This window comes from Chaetodon trifascialis, chromosome 6 (assembly GCF_039877785.1).
Source record: "Chaetodon trifascialis isolate fChaTrf1 chromosome 6, fChaTrf1.hap1, whole genome shotgun sequence".
NCBI classification, from domain to species: Eukaryota; Metazoa; Chordata; class Actinopteri; order Chaetodontiformes; family Chaetodontidae; genus Chaetodon; species Chaetodon trifascialis.
In genome coordinates, this window is record NC_092061.1 from 7,807,538 (window position 1) to 7,829,440 (window position 21,903).

At 45.6% G+C, this 21,903-nt stretch overlaps 1 protein-coding gene across 2 annotated transcripts; it reads left to right on the plus strand.

Annotated features, from left to right (window-relative positions):
- Positions 1 to 99: 99 nt before the first annotated feature.
- epg5 (ectopic P-granules autophagy protein 5 homolog (C. elegans)) lies at positions 100 to 20,765 on the plus strand. 2 transcript variants are annotated; one of them, XM_070964277.1, is made up of 45 exons: positions 100 to 792; positions 1,036 to 1,770; positions 2,801 to 3,061; positions 3,156 to 3,354; positions 3,486 to 3,622; positions 3,718 to 3,825; positions 3,904 to 3,977; positions 4,108 to 4,216; positions 4,880 to 4,994; positions 5,141 to 5,291; positions 5,379 to 5,534; positions 5,623 to 5,780; positions 5,899 to 6,050; positions 6,286 to 6,426; positions 6,547 to 6,708; positions 7,220 to 7,342; positions 7,439 to 7,701; positions 7,797 to 7,937; positions 8,039 to 8,183; positions 8,391 to 8,588; positions 8,967 to 9,074; positions 9,162 to 9,284; positions 9,537 to 9,703; positions 9,804 to 10,040; positions 10,129 to 10,252; positions 10,381 to 10,525; positions 10,756 to 10,927; positions 11,036 to 11,198; positions 11,302 to 11,444; positions 11,588 to 11,744; positions 11,966 to 12,160; positions 12,245 to 12,458; positions 13,075 to 13,262; positions 13,380 to 13,587; positions 13,679 to 13,754; positions 14,181 to 14,284; positions 14,376 to 14,551; positions 15,099 to 15,317; positions 15,400 to 15,609; positions 18,278 to 18,422; positions 18,518 to 18,760; positions 18,857 to 19,070; positions 19,191 to 19,409; positions 19,499 to 19,613; positions 19,711 to 20,765. In XM_070964277.1, the coding sequence occupies exons 1-45, from the start codon at positions 739 to 741 to the stop codon at positions 19,891 to 19,893; spliced, it is 7,830 nt and encodes a 2,609-aa protein (XP_070820378.1). In that variant the 5' UTR covers positions 100 to 738; the 3' UTR covers positions 19,894 to 20,765. The 2 variants fall into 2 exon arrangements, with proteins under 2 accessions (XP_070820378.1, XP_070820379.1); XM_070964278.1 differs by having other exon boundaries at positions 14,184 to 14,284.
- The last annotated feature ends 1,138 nt before the right edge of the window (positions 20,766 to 21,903 follow it).

Below are 21,903 nucleotides of genomic sequence, written 5' to 3' on the forward strand. Positions count from 1 at the left end.
AGTATCAAGACGCTCGTAGATCGTCCAGCAGTTAGTGTTAGTGTATGTATTTATGCGATTGTTATTATAACCGATATAGTTTGGGCTCTCTGGCTTTCCGTAGAGAGGTGGAGTAGTCACGTGATCAAAGATTGCGATTGCTGAGTTCCTGGAGCAAACAAAACAAATGACAGCTGACCAGCGGAAGGGCTTCCACCTCATGTCACTTGCTTCAGCGTGTTGAAACCTTATTTTGATCATTTCAGCAACAATACTGAAAAGTATTCACCGCTGGTTAATAACGTACGAAGGAGAAAAACAAGCTAACAAGCTAGCTGGTTCGCGTTAGCTTAGCTTAGCCTCTATAGAGCGTCTTCAGTTATGTTGCTAACGTTAAGTGGAGTTTCATAAACGGAGACTAGTTTCGTTTTCCGAGAATGCATTCTGTGGATATTATGTCGAGAAGAGACATACTAGTTGTCGCCTTGCTGTACTCCACCAGCCACTTCCCAGCCATACAAGAATGCCTTGTTTACAACCCGTGACAAGTGTTAATCTCGACAACACAGGCAGCTACTAACGTTAGCTGTTTATCACAGGACAGACTTCGCTAACTATTCCAGCTCATGGTTGCTGTTTAGCTTACGTATGACGACTGCTTTCAGATTATCGGCATCGTTTCCACCAGGAGACACTTTTATCAGCAGTTTGTCCATGTGATCTGAGTTGTCGAAAAGCTGGTGTGAGTAGACACTAAAGATGGAGGCTGTAAGACCAAAGAAGATCAAGGCAAAAAGCAGTGGAAAATCTCAGGTGATTAAACCGAGTCCTTGAACTGTTTAATCTTTAACAGTCATTCTGCACCTTCCTCTGCTCTTTCTTTTTGAGGTCACAAGTGGGAGGCCCAGTCCGACAAGTACTGGCCGTTAGGACAGATCTGTCTTCTGATGTCTGCTCTTAAGTCACACGCCCTGTGTCACATGTAGAAAACTGTGTCACAGGCTGAGTTGTTAGCAATGGATTTATTTTTCTCTGATTGCTGTTTTGTTTTTTCAGCTGGTCAGGAAGCAGAAAGAGGCAGAGGAAGAAAAAGAAAGAAGAACCACTGCTCCTGCAGCCGTCTGTGAAGAGGCCTCCACCTCTGACTTCACTGACATCCCCCTCAGTCTGCCGTATCAGGAGCCAGAGGAGGAGCAGAAGGACCCTGTTCAGCCCCCTGAGACCACAGCACAGCCATCACATCTGCCCCCTGAGACCACAGCACGGCCATCAGATCTGCCCCCTGAGACCACAGCACGGCCATCAGATCTGCCCCCTGAGACCACAGCGCGGCCATCAGATCTGCCCTCTGACAAACAGCAGACCTCCTCATCACATACTTTACCCACATCAGTGCCAACTAAGTCATCACAAGGCAAAGTGCATCTGACAGATTCAAAAGAGGAGGATGTCGGAGTGGCAGCCCAGGGGCCTGAGCCAGAAGTTGCAGGACAGACAACCGAGTTGGGAAAAGACACACAGTCATGGAGTCAGCCTTATGTTTCAACTCAGTTTCACATCCCAAATGCCCCAAGTGCCCCTGCACTGTACCCCTCTCTCCCAACACTTGAGGAGGGCCCCATGATACAGCTCTGTGAGGAAGCTGTGAAAAATGGGGAAAAGGGACCCGCAGTATTGGCGCTCCCTGAGCAAGAATCTTCCCCTCCAAGTCTGCAGTCTCTTGAGTCTGTAGCTGAACTTTCTAGGAACAAACTCTACCCTGAATTACCCAAGACAGCTCCAGAAATTCAGGTAATTTCATAAATCATGAAATAACATTAAGTTACAGTTTTAGTACAGTTGTGGGTTTTTGGAAAAAATGAAAAATAGTAAGTTTTAGTTTTGTAAAATAATTGCACATGAATTCATAATTTCAGCAGAGTTTTCAATTCAACTGAAAAGCAACACTAATATATTAAAGACTCTGTCTAATGAAATTAAGTTTTTAATCTTGTTAGCATGCATGTATTACAGTAGATAAACAAACAAGACAAACAAAGACATTTCAGAGGCGAAATAATGAGGCAGTCCCATAAACACGGGTTCAGACAGTCAGGGTTTCATGCATCACATATGGAACCGATCCTGTCATCGTACAGGGTGGGCATAGTCACGCCGAATGTTATCTGTTATGTTGTTATGCTATCAATAGTATTACTGTTACATTTTATACTTTGACTTGTATGCAACCCTGTGCATTTCCCTCCTCTTCTTCAGAGTTAGTTTCTGGTTCAAACATGTATGACTGAATTACCTCTATATTACCACTTGCTGTTATGTTGCAAACACGTAGTTTGCAGAACAGAAAGCAAGCAAAGGTTTGTGCGTTTGATAAGCAGAGTCAAAGGTGAGCAGGTATGCTCAAGCGGCTGAGGGGTTGGTGGAGATGGAGGCGGGGACTATTTGCATGTTCATAGGTCCACCCATTCTGAATGAAGGCAAAGGTGCAGAGTACATTTGAGCCAGTTTTTCGAGGTTTATTCAATACCAGAAGCTGAACTTTAACATGAGAGCAGCTAACTGTTACGGATGTTGATGGTTATTGTGTTGTGATGATATAGGTTGAATTATGCTTTCTGTTTGTAAAGTGGCTATAGCTTGTTTGACTCTTCTAGCTGAGTGAACAATAACTATTTCTTATGATATATACTCTATTTATGAACCTGTTAGGTCACAGTATCCACACTATTAGTGGTTAGTGACTGCATTCACTGGGTTCTTACGTGTACACATACATTAACATGTGAGATAGCCTCTCTCACTTCATGTTTTTCTCCTGCAGCCGTTCTCACCGGAGCAGCTGAGTGTCTGGGAGCCAGGGGGAGGTTTGCGAGCTTGGTTAGAGGGTGTTGAAGTGTGTGCAGCCCAGTTTTGTGCTCTAGCCCGGCAGGAGAACCACGAACTGACTGAACTGCTGCAGAGCTACTGGCGCTGTCGTAGACAGCTGACCCAGTCACACACACAGCTACATACTCAGTCCTCTGACTGCAAGAGCACACAGAATCGCCTCTGGAGCTTCAGAGATGAACAGCTTACACTTCAGGTGTGTGGGTAAAAAAACAAAAGCAGAAAGTTAGTGTATAGAGAAAACTATGAACTAATGGTCATCTGCTGTAAATGTAATTTCTTCCCTACAGGGTGTGTGTGCAGATCAGTCAAAGGTGTGTGGGTACCACCGCTTCCAACAAGCAGAGTTCAGTCAGAGTGTTCTGGCTGAGCTGAGGAGACTGTTCGAAGCTCGCAGTGAGCTGCTCCATCAGAAGGTGACGCTACATGCGTACACTGCTCTGCTGTCACGCCTCCAGGTGGAATCATACCTGCATCGTCTACTAAAAGGTGAGAAACTTCAAAATTCTACTTGTCTTGAAGTGGCCATAACATGTCTCTTATAAACGTGCCTCTCAGGCATAATACTAATATCAAGTACATACCTTACATCAGTTTTGTGTTTGCGTGTTTGTTATCAGACTGCTCTGGCAGCCAAACACAGCCTTGTTCTCTCCAGCCCTTGAAAGAGGCCATCAGCGTCCTGTTCAGCTTCACACGTAGAGTCCTGGATGACACGCAGTTTCAAACAGACATCCATCACTGGCTGGACAGATTGGTATCCACAAACACTGCACTGCTTTTCTTATTCCATGTTCTGGTCGAGGTATTTTGTTGTTGTGCTTCCTCACGTGGCTTGGGTTCACTCTCCAGGTGGCAGTCCTGCTGCATGTTGGAGGGTCAGGAGAGCATCTGTACCTGCTGTGCCATCTTCTGTGCTGTCCTGCTGGGGTTGGCAAGTGGGCTGCACCCTTCCTTCAGGTTAGTTAGGGACATGTTTTTTATTTTTGTGAGTGGTTGAACATACTGACAGGAGCTTCTTCCCGATTTCTGCCTCAGATCCAGGTTTGTGGGAACACCTGTGGAGTGCAGCACTTTATGCAAGCTCTGGCCATCCTAATGTCACCCGCCAGGTAAATACAGGAGCCCCTTTGGAGACTGCTCTTTCTAAACCACCAGCTGTTAACTGTGACAATCCAGGTCATCCTTTCATCGTCTGACAACCTCACATCTATAACTAGTGGCTTCTGTGTTTTGACTCAGACACCGTGCAGAGTTTCTGGGACATATGAAGCCATGTGAGAGCCAGGGCTCAGCAGCTTCTGAGCCAGAGTCTGGAAACTGGACACTGGTGGATGAAGGGGGAGAGGAGGTATGTGTAGCGGGGGCAATATCTAAAAATGGGGCTAAGTTATGTGGGACAATGTCAGGTGTGTGTATGGGATGGATGAATAAAAGCTGCAAGTGAAAATAAAAAGCAAATCTTTTTGCTTGGAAAATAAGTAGCAAACTTTATTTCTAATACAGTTTATTTTATTTTTCCTGGTAAAAACAGTGTCTGTCTTGTGTCACTGACTGTGATGCTCTCTAGAAAATGTGATGTGTCGCTGAGGATTGCAGATGATGCATTTGTAAAACAGAATGTTCTGGTCTTTGTTCCAGACTGCTGAGTCACATTCAAAGCTGTTGTTAAAAGGTGCCAAATGAACACCTATGCCCGTTTAAATATCAGGTCTGCTGGCTTAAAAACACGACTGCTGTCAGTACTAAGATGTTGCTTAGGAACCACTTTTGTTTTGAGAACCTTTAAGAAATTATTTTGCCAAACAGTCACATTTTAAGTATTACTGTGTGTAATATTTTTTTAAACTTTGACATTTTTTCTGTTTTTCTCTTTTTGATACAGCCTCCAATTTGCCTCAAAAAGCTGTAAACAAGTGTAAAACGGAGCCTGTCATGATTTGTATTCTTAGAGACGTGCAGTATGTGGTCATTTAGCCTCTGACTGCATTACCCTCTGCTTCTCTGAGTTTAGGATGAGGACCCAGACAGCAGCTGGCTGTTGCTCTGTGAGGAGGATCTGATCTCTCTTCTCACCCAGTTCCCGTTCCAGCAGCTCTATTCATACATGCTGGGGATGAGCAAGCAGGGTAAAGCTGTCTGTCTGTCTGTCTGTCTGTCTGTCTGTCTGTCTGTCTGTCTGTCTGTCTGTCTGTCTGTCTGTCTGTCTGTCTGTCTGTCTGTCTGTCGGCTTGTATCACTCACTGTCTGAACTGACACACCACTTTCCTTCCAGGTGTGTATGAACCGCAGGCTAGTTCCAGTCAGAAGATGATGCGTGTTTTTGGCTTTGCTTCCTCGCTGATCGAAATCCTCGCTCTTGGGCTACAAACCTACAACAGGGCACGATACAGACAGCTAGTTAAACGAATAGGACACATCATCCGGTCAGTACTCCAATCAGCACACAAAAACTATGCATATATACAGTATATAACATTAGATATTCATAATGTTTCTCCTTTTTCCCTCAGAATGACAGTGTGTTATGTCAGTGATCACTGGGCCCAGTATGTTAGTTTAACTGGTTCTGGTGGATCCAGCTCACACTCGCTGTCTTTGGAGAAACTACAGCTGGAATACGACCATCTCTTCCTCAGAGCTGTTTTGCATGTACTCAGGAACAAAAGGTGAGGAATTGGCTTCAGGTTTCACTTGTAACTGGAAGTTGTGCACTTCGAGGGCTTCGCGTTTATTTTCTGTGATCGTCTCTCACAGGTTGGGCATCTGGTTGTTTATGTCTGAGATGCCATATGGGACTTTGTCCAGTTCTATGCTGTGGAGGGTCCTTTATGTTATGCAGTGCACAGAGACCGCAGGACTGGATACCCCCGGCCCTGCTCGTGACACACACTCCTGCATTCGGGCTCTTAGAGGTACAAGTGTACACATGTAGCTAGCATGGACATTGTAGTAATGCTCAGATGTGACCCCACAGTTTCACTGTCCCACAGTGCTCTGATTCCTCTATATTTAATTTTATGTCTTTTACAGACCTGGAGCACCAGGAGAAGTTTGAGCACTGGCTGTGTGAAGTGAACAGCTCTGATGGCATCTCCCTCCTCACGGCACTGGCACACATGGCCACACCGACTCAGCACTCCGACCCCGCATTCATCACAACCATAACTCTGCTGATTTACCAGGTATGTCAAGGAGAGGCAGTGGGAAAACACTGAAGGAGGCAAGTATGAAATAAAGATCTGGAGTAAGTTAGATGTCAAACAATGCTACTGTATTGTTCAGATACAGGCTACCTATGGCAATCAATATGAAAATGTAAAGGAATGCGGCTTAGAGAAAACCAAGTTCCAAGGATATATATATTTCCCTTGGTTCGTAAGCATACAGCATCACCCTCTTTTCTTATTTTTGGTGCAGGTGTCTTATGTGAGTGTGTCAACCAGAGAAACTTACTCCAAAGTGGGGAGGGAGTTGCTGGCTGCCATAGCAGCAATTCATCCCTACGTTATCTCTGTGCTCCTGGAGAAACTGAGAGAGACCATACAAACTGTAGGAATGGTTGGTATTGATATTCTGTTAAGGCTTTAAGGTTTTAGGTGCACCTACATTGAGAAGAAAACACCAGATTCTAATGATATCTTACGGTTGTGTGAACGTTTGTACGCATGTGTGTTTTAGGTGGCTCTGTACTTGTGCAAAGAGCTGCCTCTGAGTCTGTGGCGGCCACGGCCAGAGGAGATATGTGTGATCGGAGCCTGGCTGCTCCAGCATCCCCTGTCTGCTGTGGAGAACCGGCTGGCTTGTGTCATACTGGAGGGTCTGAACTGGGGTTACACAGAGGTAGTCATTCATGCATTGAAAATAACAATAATAATAAACTTAATTTGTATAGCACTTTTATTAACAGTGTTACAAAGTGCTTTACAAAAGGAAATTAAACCAAACAAGGCAGATAAGATGAGAATAAGTCCAAAGGACATGAGTGCAAAGGAATAGCAAAAGCCCGATCAGTCTTTGTCACACACTGTGACCTGGAAGTAGCCAGCAGGGCTCCATCCACAGATCTCAATGATCGAGAGGACACGTACCAGGTCATTAAATCAAAGATGTATTTAGATTTATTGAGCCAAGCAGCAGTATTTTGTACCAGCTGGACACAGTGGAGGGAGCCCTGGCTGATACCCAAATATGATGCACTGCAATAATCAAGTTGAGATCAAGATAGATAAAAGCATGTATAACTCTTTGTAGATCAGCACTTGAGAAAAATGACCTAATTTTAGAGACTGTAACGATGTAATGACGTGTCCAGATGTCTTAAGCACAGGTATAAACCCGTTTCCTCTTGCAGGATGGCTCCTTGGCCCTGTCCTCATCTCTCCACAGTGAAGTGGCTCTCCTGGTGGCTGAAGCCTATCAGAAGTACCTGACTGACAAACCGTACAGTGGCCTCATATCAGAGGGAATCAAACAGGTGACACTCACACTCTGAGCCGCAGAGGCTTCATCACTGCTTCAGACGTTGCTCTGCACGTTTTCCCACTTCCTCTCTCTGACCTCCTCCCTTCAGGTGTCTTACCTTGCCAGTGTCCTTCGTTTGGGCGTGTCTCCTGAAGCATCTTTTAGTCAGTGGGCATGGCAGCTGCTGCTCAGGCTGAAGCTCCACGGCAATGCCCAGAACCCTAAAGGAGCCTGGTCGGTCCCTGCTTTGACGTCCAACCCACCTCCAGAGCTCACACACGCTCCCAGCATGCACTCTGTCATCAGGGCCGTAAAAGCAGGCATCCCCATTGGATGCTACCTGTCCATTGCCATGACAACAGTGGGACATAGGTTTGTCACCAGTCACGTCATGTCAAATGCTTACGGTTGATTTATACATAAGATTTGAATTATCTCCAGTGGATTTTCTCTCTGTGTTTTTCTAGCCTGGAACACTTTTGCACTGATGGAGTCGGGCTGTTGAAGAATCTGATTCAGTCTCGCCACCTGAGAGCTGCTGTGCATCTTCTGGACAACATCCTCCCCCCGACCTACCCCCTCAGCTTCTACCTGCTCAATAACTCTCAGTAAGAAAGATACAGCCTTCACACACAGCCTGTAAAAGACCAGAAAGTAAGACATGTATTATAGCAGCTACTCTAACTGTTGCCCTTCTGTTTTACACCAGGTTTGTGAGTTGCATCCAGCTGTTCCTGCAGTACGACAGCGTTTGTCCTCAGGGTGTGACGCAGCAGGTCACTCACCGGGTAGCACCGCTACTCACTGGAACCACCTATGGAGACAATGTCCGACTGCTGAACAGCGTCATTCAGGTTCGTCACAACATGCTTTTTTCATAAAGATGTAGTTCAGGTCTTCATCCAACACAAGAAAATTGTGTATGTATGTAGGTGTCAGTAATGTTGTAAGCCACTGGTCAAAGGGAATTTTACTTTGGTACATTGTGCACAAAATAGTCTGCATGGTGCTGGTATAAATGTATGTATATAATGTATAAATGAAGGGGTTTTATCTTCCAGAGTCATGTGGTGGAGAGTTCACAGCCCAGCCGTGTCGGTGCTGCAGCAGTGCTGGAGTTTTGGGTGGGGATTTTGACTCAGCAGAATCTGTGGTACCGAGACAAAACAGTCCTGTTCCTCATGGATCAGATCTGCTGTGCTGCATTCACACTCCATCAGGAGGAATGCGTGCAGAAGCTTCTGTACCAGCAGCATAAGGTATGTACTCAGTTGTGTTCGAGTTTTGTATTATTCAGGGACTTGTACACAGTAGATCTCACAGGTGCAGATACTGAGTTTAGCACTGCAAACCGCCTTCAGTAGATAACAAGATAAATATTACTTAAACATTTAATGGGTTGCACATTACAGTAAGAGAAAAAGCTTGGTGATGAGGAAAAGAAACAGTCCCCTTTAACCCATTTAGTTTTTCCGTCGTTTTCATTCACGCTGTGATAAAATTGATCTGGTATCATTAGTGATTATATTTTCAAACCAACTTTGAGTCACTTGTGAAATGATTTCATAAGGAAACCTTCAGGGAGCTGAACAAGCACACTGGCATTGTACATTTTTCCATTTTCATACCTCATGCAGAATGCCTTGGGTTACCACGGAGATCGGGGTCTGCTCTCCTCTCTGGTTGGCTGGATCGCTGGAAATGCCACACCCTCGTTCATAGAGGGCCAATCCCTGAGTGCGGAGGTGAGGGTCCCCAAAGCACCAACAGTACTGTTGGTCATATTAGTAAAGTTCTCAGTGCTGACAGACCTGTTGTTTGTGTTTGTGTAGGTTTGGTTCGCTTGGCTGGTGCTGAATATGGAGGGTGTGTTTGAGGACGATTCTCAGCTGAGACGCTGTGTTGAAAATGAGCTCTTGTCAGAGCCCAACATTTCCCCAGAACAAGCCTTAAAGGTATCCAGACACGTACACAAAACATTTGTAGAGGTTGAAGTATCAGGATTGCTGTTGTAGCAAGTCTTCACTGTAATTGGCTCTGAGAATTTGCAAGATATTTCACAAAACAAGACAAAGTGGAGGACAAAATGTTGCATAACTGAGTACTTTCAAAATTAAAGAGCAGTGGCATGAGTGTTAAGTAGTCTGATTCATAATGCTAAGTGCTGTATGTAGATGATCATAACAGTGTGTCTTTGTCTGAGCCAGAAGGCACAACAGAGGCTGAAGTTGCCAGTGGCACCATCTCTGCAGCGGCTGCAGGTGTACCGCTGGGCGTGTCAGGCTTTAGCCACGCCTCCTGACCACCCCCTCCTCCCCCTGGTCTGGCAGAAGTTCCTACAGCTCTACCTCAGACAGCCAGGACCTGAGTATGGGTACGATGCACACACTCATTACTATCCCTAGCCAGAGAAACCAGGAAATAGGCAGAGCCCATGTGAAGGTGCCATGTCTCTTTTTTGTGTTGTCCACCAGGCTGGCTGCAGGTGGATGCATCGGCCGAAGGTTCTTCCAGACTTCCTCTCAGGCTACCTTACTCAGAGACCTGAGACAGAGAATACAGGAAGTGTCTGACTTCCACCATGCTGCCAGCCAAGCCCTCAGGGTGCCCCCACCCCACACACCTTCATCAGACAGCCAGGGCGACGAAAGCCCAGACAATCCCCGTCCTCCTTACCTCACTTCTCCTCAGCTACACGCAGAGCTGGTCAGGTAGGTCACTAATGCTGAGTACACAAATACACAACAGCCTTTAGTGTCTCAACAGGCTCTCAATTCTCAGCTGATTGGTTGTCTACAGGTTGTTTGGCGTATTTGCTGTGTGGTTGGATGATGAGACTCTGCAGAAGCAGGAAGTATACCTTCCCTCTCTTCCACCCGAGTATGAGCCACACAGACTAGCACAGGTCATGCAGCGACAGCAGGTGGGTTTTTCTTTATGCGTGTTTACATTTCTGAATAAAAACATATGGCCAGTTAGTCAAATTTTGTTGTGGTGTGTTACCTCATGTATGTCACATATTTGAATTTGTGTTGTCATATTTCGCTGTAGGAACTGTGGCTGGAGTATGTGGACCAGGAGCGTCTGCAGTATGATGAGAGAGAGGTTCTGTCTCTGTGGGAAAAGGTGCAGAGCGAGTCAACCTTCTTGCAGGCCCAAAACCCCGGCTTCACTGACTACACCAGCCTCACCGATGGTACAGAGCCAAAACTGATACTAGATCCAAAAGATAATGTAAAGGTTACATGTCAATGCAGTGGTAAATGTCTGATCAATCTAACAATAGTTAAAATACTGTAAATACATGTTGTATTTGTTGTATTACATCAACAAAAAGTGATTTTACCACCATTTCATCCTGTTTGCATGACAATTTAGATTTTTTTCCACCCGTAAAAGTTACGCTTTGTGTGTTTCTGTGTGCAGCGCGGGAGCGAATCCTGTCCAACCTGCAGAAGCATCCAGTTCCCCATCCAGCTCCAAAGCTGCAGAAGCAGAAGGCTCCAGTAGCTGAAGTCCCCCCTACCTGTCTCACTGACTCTAAAGCAGCTGCTGAACTGGTGCAGCAGGACCTCAGCATCCTGCAGGACCAGGCCAGGTACCTGAGGATCATACAAAGACTAAAACATTCCCAGGTCATCAGCATACACAGAAACGCACACGCTTATTTGTACTCGCACGCTGATTACGAAATACTTGGTATCAGGGTTGCAGTGGCACGCGAAGCCCAGCAGGTGGCGATGGAACAGGAGCTGCTGGAGAGCCTTCCTCTGCTGTACAAGAACCAACCAGAGCAAGTCACCATGGCCTTGGAGTGTAAAGGGAAGGGAGGGCAGCCGTGCCAGGGACCGGCCAACATCACTGTCACAGTACGACCAGCAAAACCGCATAATAGCAAACATTTTTGTACATTTTCGAATGTCTTTGCATCATCTATTAATATGTTTGTGTGTGGTCTCCTTCACTGTGTAGTGTGAGCGTGTCCAGAGACAGGAGGCCGTGCAGACTCAGATAACGTCATTGCGCAGGGACATCAAGAAGCTTCAAACTGACTCCATGGCTCCTCCTCCTCAAAGCCTGGCCCAGGCTGCTGTCCACACTGAGAACTTTATCACGTCAGTATTAACAGATTACGCTGCCAAAAGAAAAAAAACATGATCTACATCACAGTAGATAAAGTGCAAATGCATTTGGGAGCAAAAGGAATGATTAAGAAAGGGATGTTTTGACTCATATGTGGATGTTTTTACGTGCTCAGGGCTCTGGTGAATACCTACAAGGCGCAGAAGTCACCAGCAGTGCAGCATGTTGGCGTGTCTGCCTTCTACCAGGTGGTCTCCTATGTGTGTGAAGACACATTGCGACATCCCCCAACACGTCAGTACCTCTCCTCGTGTGTGGAGATTCTGGGACAGGTGCGCGCACACTCATAGCAGTACAAGACTTATATCAAGCATTGCGTAGCTTTATTTAGACTGCCCAAATACATGTAAGTCCCTCACCTCTGTTAACCCTACCTGCATCAGAAACACTGCTGCTCAGGGATTAAAGAGGACACAGCTGTCACCAGTTGGACATAGTTGATTGGTTAAAGGTGCCAGGTTCGTTCTTTCATTCCACTTTGATTTGTGTGCAGGTGTTTATTCAAGGCAATGCAGAGGAATGTGGTCGCGTCCTGAAGACCATCCTGGAGCAGAGGCGCCTTTGCCCACTCATATCCCCCTTCTTCACTCCCAACGCAGCACCCAGTCAGCTCGTCTTTCTCTACCAGGACGTGGTGACATCCTTACACCTCGACAGCGCTGATGTCATTTTCATGCTATTGACAAAGGTTAGCCTCGACACAAGTGGCAACACATTGAGGAAATATGAAACGGTCTAGTTGCAGGAACCACTTTTTTCTCTCCCCCCGTAGTTTGATTTGTCCCAGTGGTTGAACGAAGCCCATCCCGTGTTTGCGGAGAGAACCCGTTTGCTGGACCTGATCCACGGAGCTCTCTGCGTCTGCGGCCGAGACCCTGAGCCTGAACTTCTCATGCCGTTCCACCTCTTCACCAAACACTGGACCTGGCTTTTACGCCACCATTTCCCTGATCACTACAGTGACTGCCTGAGGCTGCTCATGACCAGTAAGTGTGTGTGTCTGTGTACAAAGTCTGTCCAACAGACTTTGATGATTCATAGAATTGTTAACTCTTTAAGCGACAACCTGAGTCATAATTTTCATTTTTTCTCTATGCTACACGTATATTTGTCATTTTTAGTCTTGCAAAATTCTGTTCATTCTTGTCTAGTTTTGTTTTTACTTTTTTGTTGTTTTAATGTTGTTCTGTGAAGCACATTGGACTTCATGTTTGTATGAAAGGTGCTATATAAATGAAGCTGAGGTGTGTAATTCACTGAGGAGCAAGGGCTCCTTTAAAAAATCCTCTTGTGATTCATCAAAACACATTTATGCTTCTGAAAGAATTCGTCCTACTCGTCTTCCCACCAGCAAAAGATGGAATTAATTAATTAACAAAACTAAATCATTTCATCAGTGCGCTGAATCAGATATGAGTTGAAAATCGTGTAGGGTGTGTGTTTGTGTATTGTTCACAGCCCCATGAGATAAAATGATTCCAAATGAAGGAACGAATGCTAAATCAGTTGTCAAAGATCAGATATAGTACTTTAATTCAAGAATATTATTCAGTGTTTGATTTGCAACTTCTTTAACAACAAGCTATTTCTTAACATCATCAGGCTCCTCAAACCAGTTACTGAGTCCAGAGTGCTGGAAGGTGACCCTACGAGTGCTGGGCTGCTTACCTCCAATCCGCCACGCCAAGAGCAAAGCCGAACAAGCCCTCAGCACCACTGACGTCTCCGGCCGTGCTGTCGGACCCTCTGCTTCTCCCCACAGATCCTCCATCAGCCTCTCCCCTCAGCAGGTAACTCATGTTGGTGTTAATACATTCAAACCTCATCTGATAATAGCTAACATGTCACTCTGTCCATCTCATTAAATTGTATGATGTGTAAACATTCATTACTAATCCACCTAACAGGTGGATGAGACCGTCAGTTGGCTGAGTGATTACTTCCTGCGGAGTCGTCTCAGCAAGCCAGAAGTGCGCAGCTTTGGCCTCTACCCAGCCTGGGCTCCCTACATCAGTGAGGTGGTTTCCCTCTGGGATCATTTGATTGGCTGTCTCATCAACGTGCAGCTCAGCAGCTGTGCCAGAGAGTCAGTGGGCAGCAGCAAAATAATGAAAGGTAACTGCCAAATGTCAGAGGGAAATAACACTGATTTGTTCATATGCTTTGTAGATATGAAAGTGACACGTATCTTGTATGTATCTCACAGCTCTGCAGGACCTCCACAGTAAGATTGTGAAGTTATTTAAGCCTTGGATCTTTCCTCTGGACACCGATGATGGCGGGTAAGCAAGCAAGCACTCACTGGTTTTAGATAAAACTGACTGTTGTCAGAGAGGCAGCAGATCAAAAATATTCACATCCCACAAGTTCTTTGTCAGATGTAATCTCTGCTTCTTTTGAAGGTGGATAGCAGATGCTTAAGGTGTTGTAGTTGTTGTATTCCCTAACTGAACAAAAAGTGGGAATTTTAAGTCTGTGAAGCACACTATACGTTACATGGAGCAAACCACAAATACAACACTGCTCAGACAGAAAAAAAGCTTTAGATGTTTAGTTCTGTGTAATAAGTCAACCGCATCACAATGAAGTCTCTCATGTGGCCAGAGGTTTGTTCTGTGACTCCTGGCGGATACAAGAAGAGAGCAGTTTGGTGTTTTCCTGGATAAAGAAAATGAAACAAAGTCAACATCATTGTCTCTTTGTCTCAGCAGCGTCAAGTGTTACCCCTGGCTGGAGACAGATGCCAGTGTGGCAGGATGTCTGGTTGGCCTGTACTCTCAACTCACTGACACACTGCATCACAAATTCAGAGGTGGCTTCCCAGCAGTCATCACACATGAGTCAGCGTTTAAGTGCTGCCACTCTTTGTCTAAGTTATTTATAAATTTGCATGTGTGTTGCAGACCGTCTGCTGCCCGGCCAGAGAGGTGCACTGTGGCTGTGTGCGATGCAGTACTGCAAGAGCTGCACCTCTCCCCGGACGCCTGAGTACCTTCTCTACCTGTACCACACACACCTCCGCAGCCTGCCCTGGAGACACCTGCACCCTGACACTCAGCTAATGGAGCAGCTCTTCAATGTGAGACAGTCTCCCCTTTGACTCCTAACCCCTGACCCCCAACACTGCACGCTGGTCTAGACATGCATGCATTTTAATTTGAGTCCCGGGTCCCTGCCCCCCAGCTCCTATTATTAGCCCAACTTCCTGTGATTAAAGTCTTGACACCCTGCTTCTGAAAGCAAGCTGCAGTCTCTCAAGACCCTCGTGGATCTATAGAGGCTACAATGCAGAATCTGCACAGATAAAAAAATATAAAGTCATTAAAACAAAAATCAAATCCCAGCAGATGATAATCATATTTGTTCACCCATGAACGGTAAAGTGTACCATGAAATGGGAGAGAAGTAAGCAGGAGGAGGTCACGAGAAGCTGCTTCATTATTCAAACAAAGATGTCATCCATTTTGTCCATTGGTTTATAGTTTGGATCTCCTGATTACATTCAAGATAACTGGATTATCAATTCAGCTATAAATGTCAAACACATAATCCAAAGTCATAAATAATCAGTCTGTTCAGGCTTGACAGAGAGGATTTTTGTTTTTCTCGCCTTCCTTTGCCTGCAGGTGGAGAGAGGAAGTCCCAAGAGTTGCTTCCTCTTTCTGGGAGAGGTCTTATGTGACGTTAACTGGCTCAGCGTCCTAAGTGACCACTTGCAAACACCCCCCACCTCAGCAGCATATCCAGCTCTACCGGACTCTCAGAAGGAGTCGCACACCATGTTAGTCTATCTGCTGTACATGCTAGTTTTTCTGGCGAAGGAGGAACAAATCCTGAGTCAGCAGGTGAGTCTAGAATATGGTGGTTTCACATCGGGGTCAGACTTCTTCCCTCCTCTTCATCCTTATTTTTCTCTTCAACATCCAGGACTCCCCTCTGTTTAGTCTATTGGTCCAGTCCACCTCTCTTCCCTGGCACCAACTGGACCTGTCCTCATACCAGGGCATTCTGGGATATGTCAGCACCCACTACCCTCCCTCCTTGCTGCTCACCGGTGATTCGGCACCTCAGCTGCTGCTGAAATCCCTGCGTAGTGCTGCTGGGCTCCACCCCCGCCCTAATGAAGTTCCACACAGGGTGAGACAGCACAGCACTGTTTGTTTTACAAGTCAAATCACAGATTTATTAATGCATCGTGAGCCTCTGAAGGTCTAGTTTGAGTTATAGCTACAGCACACTAAAGCTGGAGTAGTTAACGGCCTGACAGTTGCTGCTGTGGGTTTGTGCTTTGTGTGATTGTGTTAGCTGCTGAACCAGAGTGTGTCGGTTCAGGGGTGTGTACTGGATCACATCATTGTCACTGTCATCGCTAACCGTATCCAACTGCCTCACGTCTCAGTCACATGTAAGAAAACGGCTAACATCATCATCATGAATGTAAACAATGAATGTGGCTATTGTTAGTGCTCACAGCTGTCAAGCCAGCATGTTAGCATTGGGAAATTTGGCTGCACTTCCTCTGCTGTTCTTGTGTGACTAGGTGCCTGTAGCTTTCCAATATGACTCTGGTCATGTGCAATGAGTGCCTGCAGGTAGGCCAGGACTTAGGTCGACAGACAGGGAGGCCACTGGATGGGCTTATTACAGGCCTGCAACAGCCACAGATACCCTTTTGTGTCAGAGCATTTGATTTGTCGATTGCTGTTGGGATGTAAAGAGAATTTCAACAAATTACTCCAGCTTTAGGTTTCAAGCCCTGAAATGTATCAGAGAACGTACCCACTGATTAATTCATTTCAATTCAGTACATCAGGCTTTTTCATAAATTGGCCACTACATTCATTCATAACTCCATAAATAGATAAAGAAATATTCTTAAGCCGCCCACAGCTGAATTTTCAACTTATAAGGTCAATGCTGATATGATATGACTGTCGATGAACAGCTGTATTATACAGAGGAGCCCTAATGTTAGAGAACATAAGAACTCATTTTTCTCATATATCTGCATGCACACTGCCCCAGGCGGGTACATCTTGTGTGAAGGTGGGAGGCCTGGAACATCCGCATTAAATTTAGACTTAAACAATTCAGTTTCTCTGCCAGCGCTGTACCACTCAGCCAAATTACAGAAACGTAACACTTAAATACTTAAAGCCTCAGAGTCGCTGTTATACACTACAGGATAATGTTCCAAAGTAGACAGATTGTGGCAGAACACTTCCAAGCTACTCTGTGCACAGGACCGCTCTTCACATTCAGCAATGCATTTTCACTTTAATTTGACCAATTATATTCCTAAAAACCAGCCTTGCTGTCAAACATGGGTACTACTAATTAGAGCAAAAATATGCATGAAAAGCTGTTGAAATGACATTCATACCAACATGAAATGAGTGTAAATATAAGAAGAGTTAGCTTTCACCTTTAGGTGAGGTTTGGCAGTCATTTATTCTTCTTTTTGCATTAGATTTACTGCATATAACCCAGTAACTAAATTGTATTTGTAATATAATGTCTAAATAGTGGTTTGACTCTTAGCTCTTTTAGGGGACACAGGCTCTTAATTTGGGGAAACATACTCTGCCTCTGTGTCTGGGAATATCTTTTATAATGTGTACAATATATAATAAATGACAAAGTTATGAATTTATTCATATGTCTACAACCCAATTCCAGAAAAAAGTGTGACGCTGTGTAAAACATAAATAAAACAGAATGTGATGATTTGCTGATGTTAATTTAATGTTTGACCTCATCAGCTTCATTGTTTTTTGGAAATATCTGCTTATTCTGAATTTGATGCAGCAACACGTTTGGTTGGGACAGGAGCAACAAAAGAGTGGGAAAGATGTGGAATGCTCCAAAAACACCTGTTTGGAACGTTCCACAGGTAAACAGGTTGATTGGTAACAGGTGATGCTATCATGATTGGGTATGAAAGGAGCATCCTGGAAAGGCTCAGTCGTTCACAAGTGAGGATGGAGAGAGGCTCACCACTTTGTGAACACATGATTGGATAAAGGAGATTACTGCATGAGCTCAGGAACACTTCGTAAGACCGTTGTCGATTAACACAGTTCACGTGCAAATGGCTGCATTCTGTTTTTATTCATGTTTTGCACAGTGTCCCAACTGGTTTAGAGTGGGGTTTGTATTTCTGCATAGCGTTAATCCAAACAAACCTGTAATCTCTGTTACTTTACAGGCCTTCTGTACAGTTAGGCACCCAAAGGTCTCAGGGTTGGACAGCACAGAGACCTCGGACAGAGACGCATTAACATAATATTTAGAGACCATTCTAGCAGACAGCAGATAGGTAACCTCTCCCCCTGTTCTCAGTACGGAGGTAGCCAAGGTCTTATAGATAAACTGTACAGACATAGACCAGACCGATTCTAGGAGGATTGCTCAAGTTCACATTTTCATAAGGAATAGGTCAAAGTGTCCTCAATTAGAGGGTTGGAGGTCAGGGCATGCATAAGTACAGTAGGAGCTATAGTTTGGTTTTGACTATCCACTAGAGTACCACAAATGTAGACGGTAGGTATAGAATATCAGTAATAGGGAATAGTTGAAGGAGTAGAAAGGAAAACATGTGACACTGAGGGTATTAGTACACCCCATTGGAAAGGACGTCTTCTGTGGCACTACCCTGGTTCACTTGTGGACATTGTGTTGCTCATCAGCTTCTCCTTGATGCATCAAGCCTGCAATAAAAACTTCTGCGTAAGACATCTGAAGTCTCCTGGTGAACTCCTTCCTTCAGCTCACCAGAATTTCCACCACACTTTGTGTCTGTCAGGAGGAGACGCTGAAGGCTGCAGTCTACGTGTGCTGGTGTGTGCAGTCTTTGGTGACTCTGGAGCAGGGAGGCAGCGTCAGCCTCAGCAGCCTGGAGGCTCAGCTGGAGACGCTTCTGGAGGGCATCGTCACATTCAACCCACCAGGTGAGCCGTCCTCAGCGTCCTCCTCGACAGCGTTATCAACCATCAGTGACAAATTCTTTCGATGACCTCGACTGTGTGTCCTCTTTGATCTGCAGAGACGGGTTTGGAGCAGAGGCACATGGCGTTCTGCGGCCTGTTCAGCGACGCTCTGGCTTTGCTGAATGGAGTGGGTGTCTCAACAGGCGAGGCACTCGCCGCTCATGTCATTACCTGGCTGGACAGGAAGGGGAGGGGCTTTCCTATTCTGCCTCTTCTCACGGCCTGCTCCCGCTGTCTTGCATCAGTGCGGCACATGACGCGCATCATGGAGGCATGCATTACGGCATACTTCAACCATGGTAACCACAGTGGGGTTTTTCTGGCACTCAGTCTGGCATTACTTTAATGTGCTATCAAGGATTCACCTGTTTCCACTGTCTGTCTTTTCATTTCAGCTGAGGAGGGGTCTGCAGGGTGGGGTCCTGTGCTGGCATCGCTGCAGGTGCCTGAGCTCACAGTGGATGACTTCCTCTCTGAGAGCCAATCAGGAGGCAGCTTCCTGACGCTCTATGCATTCATCCTGCAGCGGCTCAACACCGAATACACAGCAGCCAATGAGAGGAGGACTCTGGCTCTGATCAACACATGGACCAATCAGGTCTTCCCCAGGTTTGACCCCTCAGTCTCTCACTTTCAAAAGCCTCTTATGGCTTTTAAGAGTCAATTTAGCATATCGGCGCGTGCGCTCTGAGTGTGTGATGCGTGCTATGATGTGTTTTTTGTGTCCAGCACTCCAGATGATGAAGCCAAGCTGTTTCTTTGGTGGCACAAAGCTCTGAATCTGTCAGCGGAGCAGCTGCAGCCGCAGTCAGGCCAGACCGAGGTGTCGGGAGTCGTCATGGGTCTGATGAGGATGCAAACCAGGCTGCTTCAGCTGGGAGAAGAAAGACTCAACTCTGGGCTGTTAGGAGCTATAGGCCTGGGCAAGAGGTCCCCTGTTTCTAACAGGTACGCCCACATGCATTTTAATAGCTGATTAAAAACTTGAATGCCAGATAGAGTGGAATGTTAATTTGTCACTGTTGCTAAAAACCCAGGTTCAGGGTGGTGGTACGCAGCCTGGCAGCATTCCTGTCAGTCCAGGTGCCATCAGAGACCGAGCTTCGACTCCAACCCACCAGTGACTTGGAGCTCTCTGCCAAAGCACAGCAAGTATGTAACAAAATCTGCAAACATAGTGATTTCATTTCCTAGTCTGCAATTATCTTCTAAAAATAACTTGCATTTGTCATCTTTTCTGCGGATGCAGACGCTGGGGATGTTGGAGGCCATGCCCAGCAATAAGCAGTACGCTGAGTTCGAGGACTCTGTGAATAAAGCGGTCCAGTTCATCCGCTACCCAGGACACTGTCTCAGAGATGGACCCCGACTCCTGGCCCTGCTAGCCAACCTCCTATACCCAGACCTCAGATACCTGCACATTATCCGTTAACCATGACTTAACCCGACATTCATGCTGGAGATCCGGAGGACGTTTGTCTTCTGTGGTAAATACAGTGACAGAAAACCTCTGTTCTGCGCAGAGAAAATCTCTCTGGAGCACAACGTTTTCAAGTCGTGAATCACTATCACTGTTACATCAACAACAGCTACGTATCTCATCAGCGGGGGTTTCGTGTGACAGACAATGACTGTTCATCAGAGCTCACTGCATATTTGTGAAAAATACCTTTCGACTGGTAATGCTCAGTGAAGGGTCGTAGAAGCAGTCTGAAGCCTGACAAATGTCCGCGCTAACATCTGATCTTTACTCTTTGCACTTTGCTTTCTTCTCTCATGTTTATGCCTTGTTGCTTTTTATATAGCTTGCCTGTTTCAACACATCTGTTCTTGATTTGAGAGGAAGTTGCACATATTTATTGAAGCAGAACTTATGAATCAGTATGCAACACTGGACTTCAGCTGTGAGTTTTCACACCGGTAGGAGGAATCTAGCAGAAAAAAGTCAAAGGGTCCACAGATTATAAGGAGGAAGTTGAAGGACGTATTTTTAGTAGTACCTTCTTAAAACGGGGTGGGGGGACATACCAGGAAAGCTGGTAGACAGGGTTCAATGCCTGATACAACTCCTAAAGTCAGCTTTTTATGCTAGCATCTAGCTACAAGCTCCAATCTGAAATCTGTCAATCGTAGCGTCCGGGCACACACAGATGAATTCAGTGGGTGTTTGTATGAAGTGATCATGTTTAGAAGCAGAACATTTGCCAGTATTGTTTTCATGTCCAGCCAAAAGTGCTTTCCTTGTTTCTGCCAAAGAGATGTTATTTTCCTTTGCTGAGCTACTTAAATATTCTTGACCATGTACTCTCGAGTGTTTCATCTGTCTCTGTTTGGTGAAAAAGCACACGCGTTAGAAGATACACAAAGCACCCCTTACAATGTGCCACACTGCTTGGCTTCCTTATAAAGTAGCCTGTGCGCTGCAGTACAAGTTACTGACACCGTTGGTATTACTAAACGAGCAGGCATGTCATGTTGTTGGAGCCATTATATAACTGAACTTCAGTGCACAAATGGTGGTTCATGTCGGGGATTTGAGGATAAAGGCATTTATCAAACCTCCAGGCTGCGCAGCACATTCAAGACAGTTTTCTCATTTCCATCACCCTTGTCAGTTCACTTCTGCTGCTCTGTGCCATCTCGATGATAATCGTGCTGCACTTCTGCAGCCTGAAGCTCGCCTTATTGCTTGTGTTATGTGGCAACTGTTAATGTCAAAAGCATTTCTTTTTTATGAGTCAGTGATCGGGAATGGGTCTCCAGAGCTGCTGGAGGAGGGAGCGACAGAGCGAGGCTGCACAGAAGAGACTGTGTTCAGTAAAGGGAACCGATTGTCTCACCGCTGGTATTTACCGATTCGACCTCAGTGATCGGGGACCTTATGTAGTACATGGAGCCTCTGAGAGTGGGAAGACTGATCTGTTCTCCCTGGACATGTCACTACACGGAGAGACAAATGAGATGGACCACGGGATGACAGGGAATGGCCCTAACCCTACAGTCATGTCTCCCTTACAATATTTCCATACAGAGGTCGTCTGAGGGTGTTTTTAAAGCATCTCAGACGCTACTGAATGATCATGCAAATATTTCTACAGGCAGGAGTGTGTCTGCATGATGCTCTCCCCTGACTATACGCTGTTATTTGTCACTTTGATCATGAAGATCTTACAAATCTGTAAAGGAAAGGCTACAATGTAGTATAGAAGTGAGCATATATAGGGAATAGTTTAGAGAATTTTATATATCCAAGATGACAGAAGGGGGGGGCTGAGATAAAAAGGTGCCATTACAAATCCATCTGCTTCTTCAGCATCACAGACAGTACCATGAATTTATCAATACATAACACAGACTACTGATATTCAGGAAGCGTGGTCGAGGCCATAGATCCTAACTTGTTTTAGTCAGTCGGATAAAGGATCAATGAGTCAGACAGAGT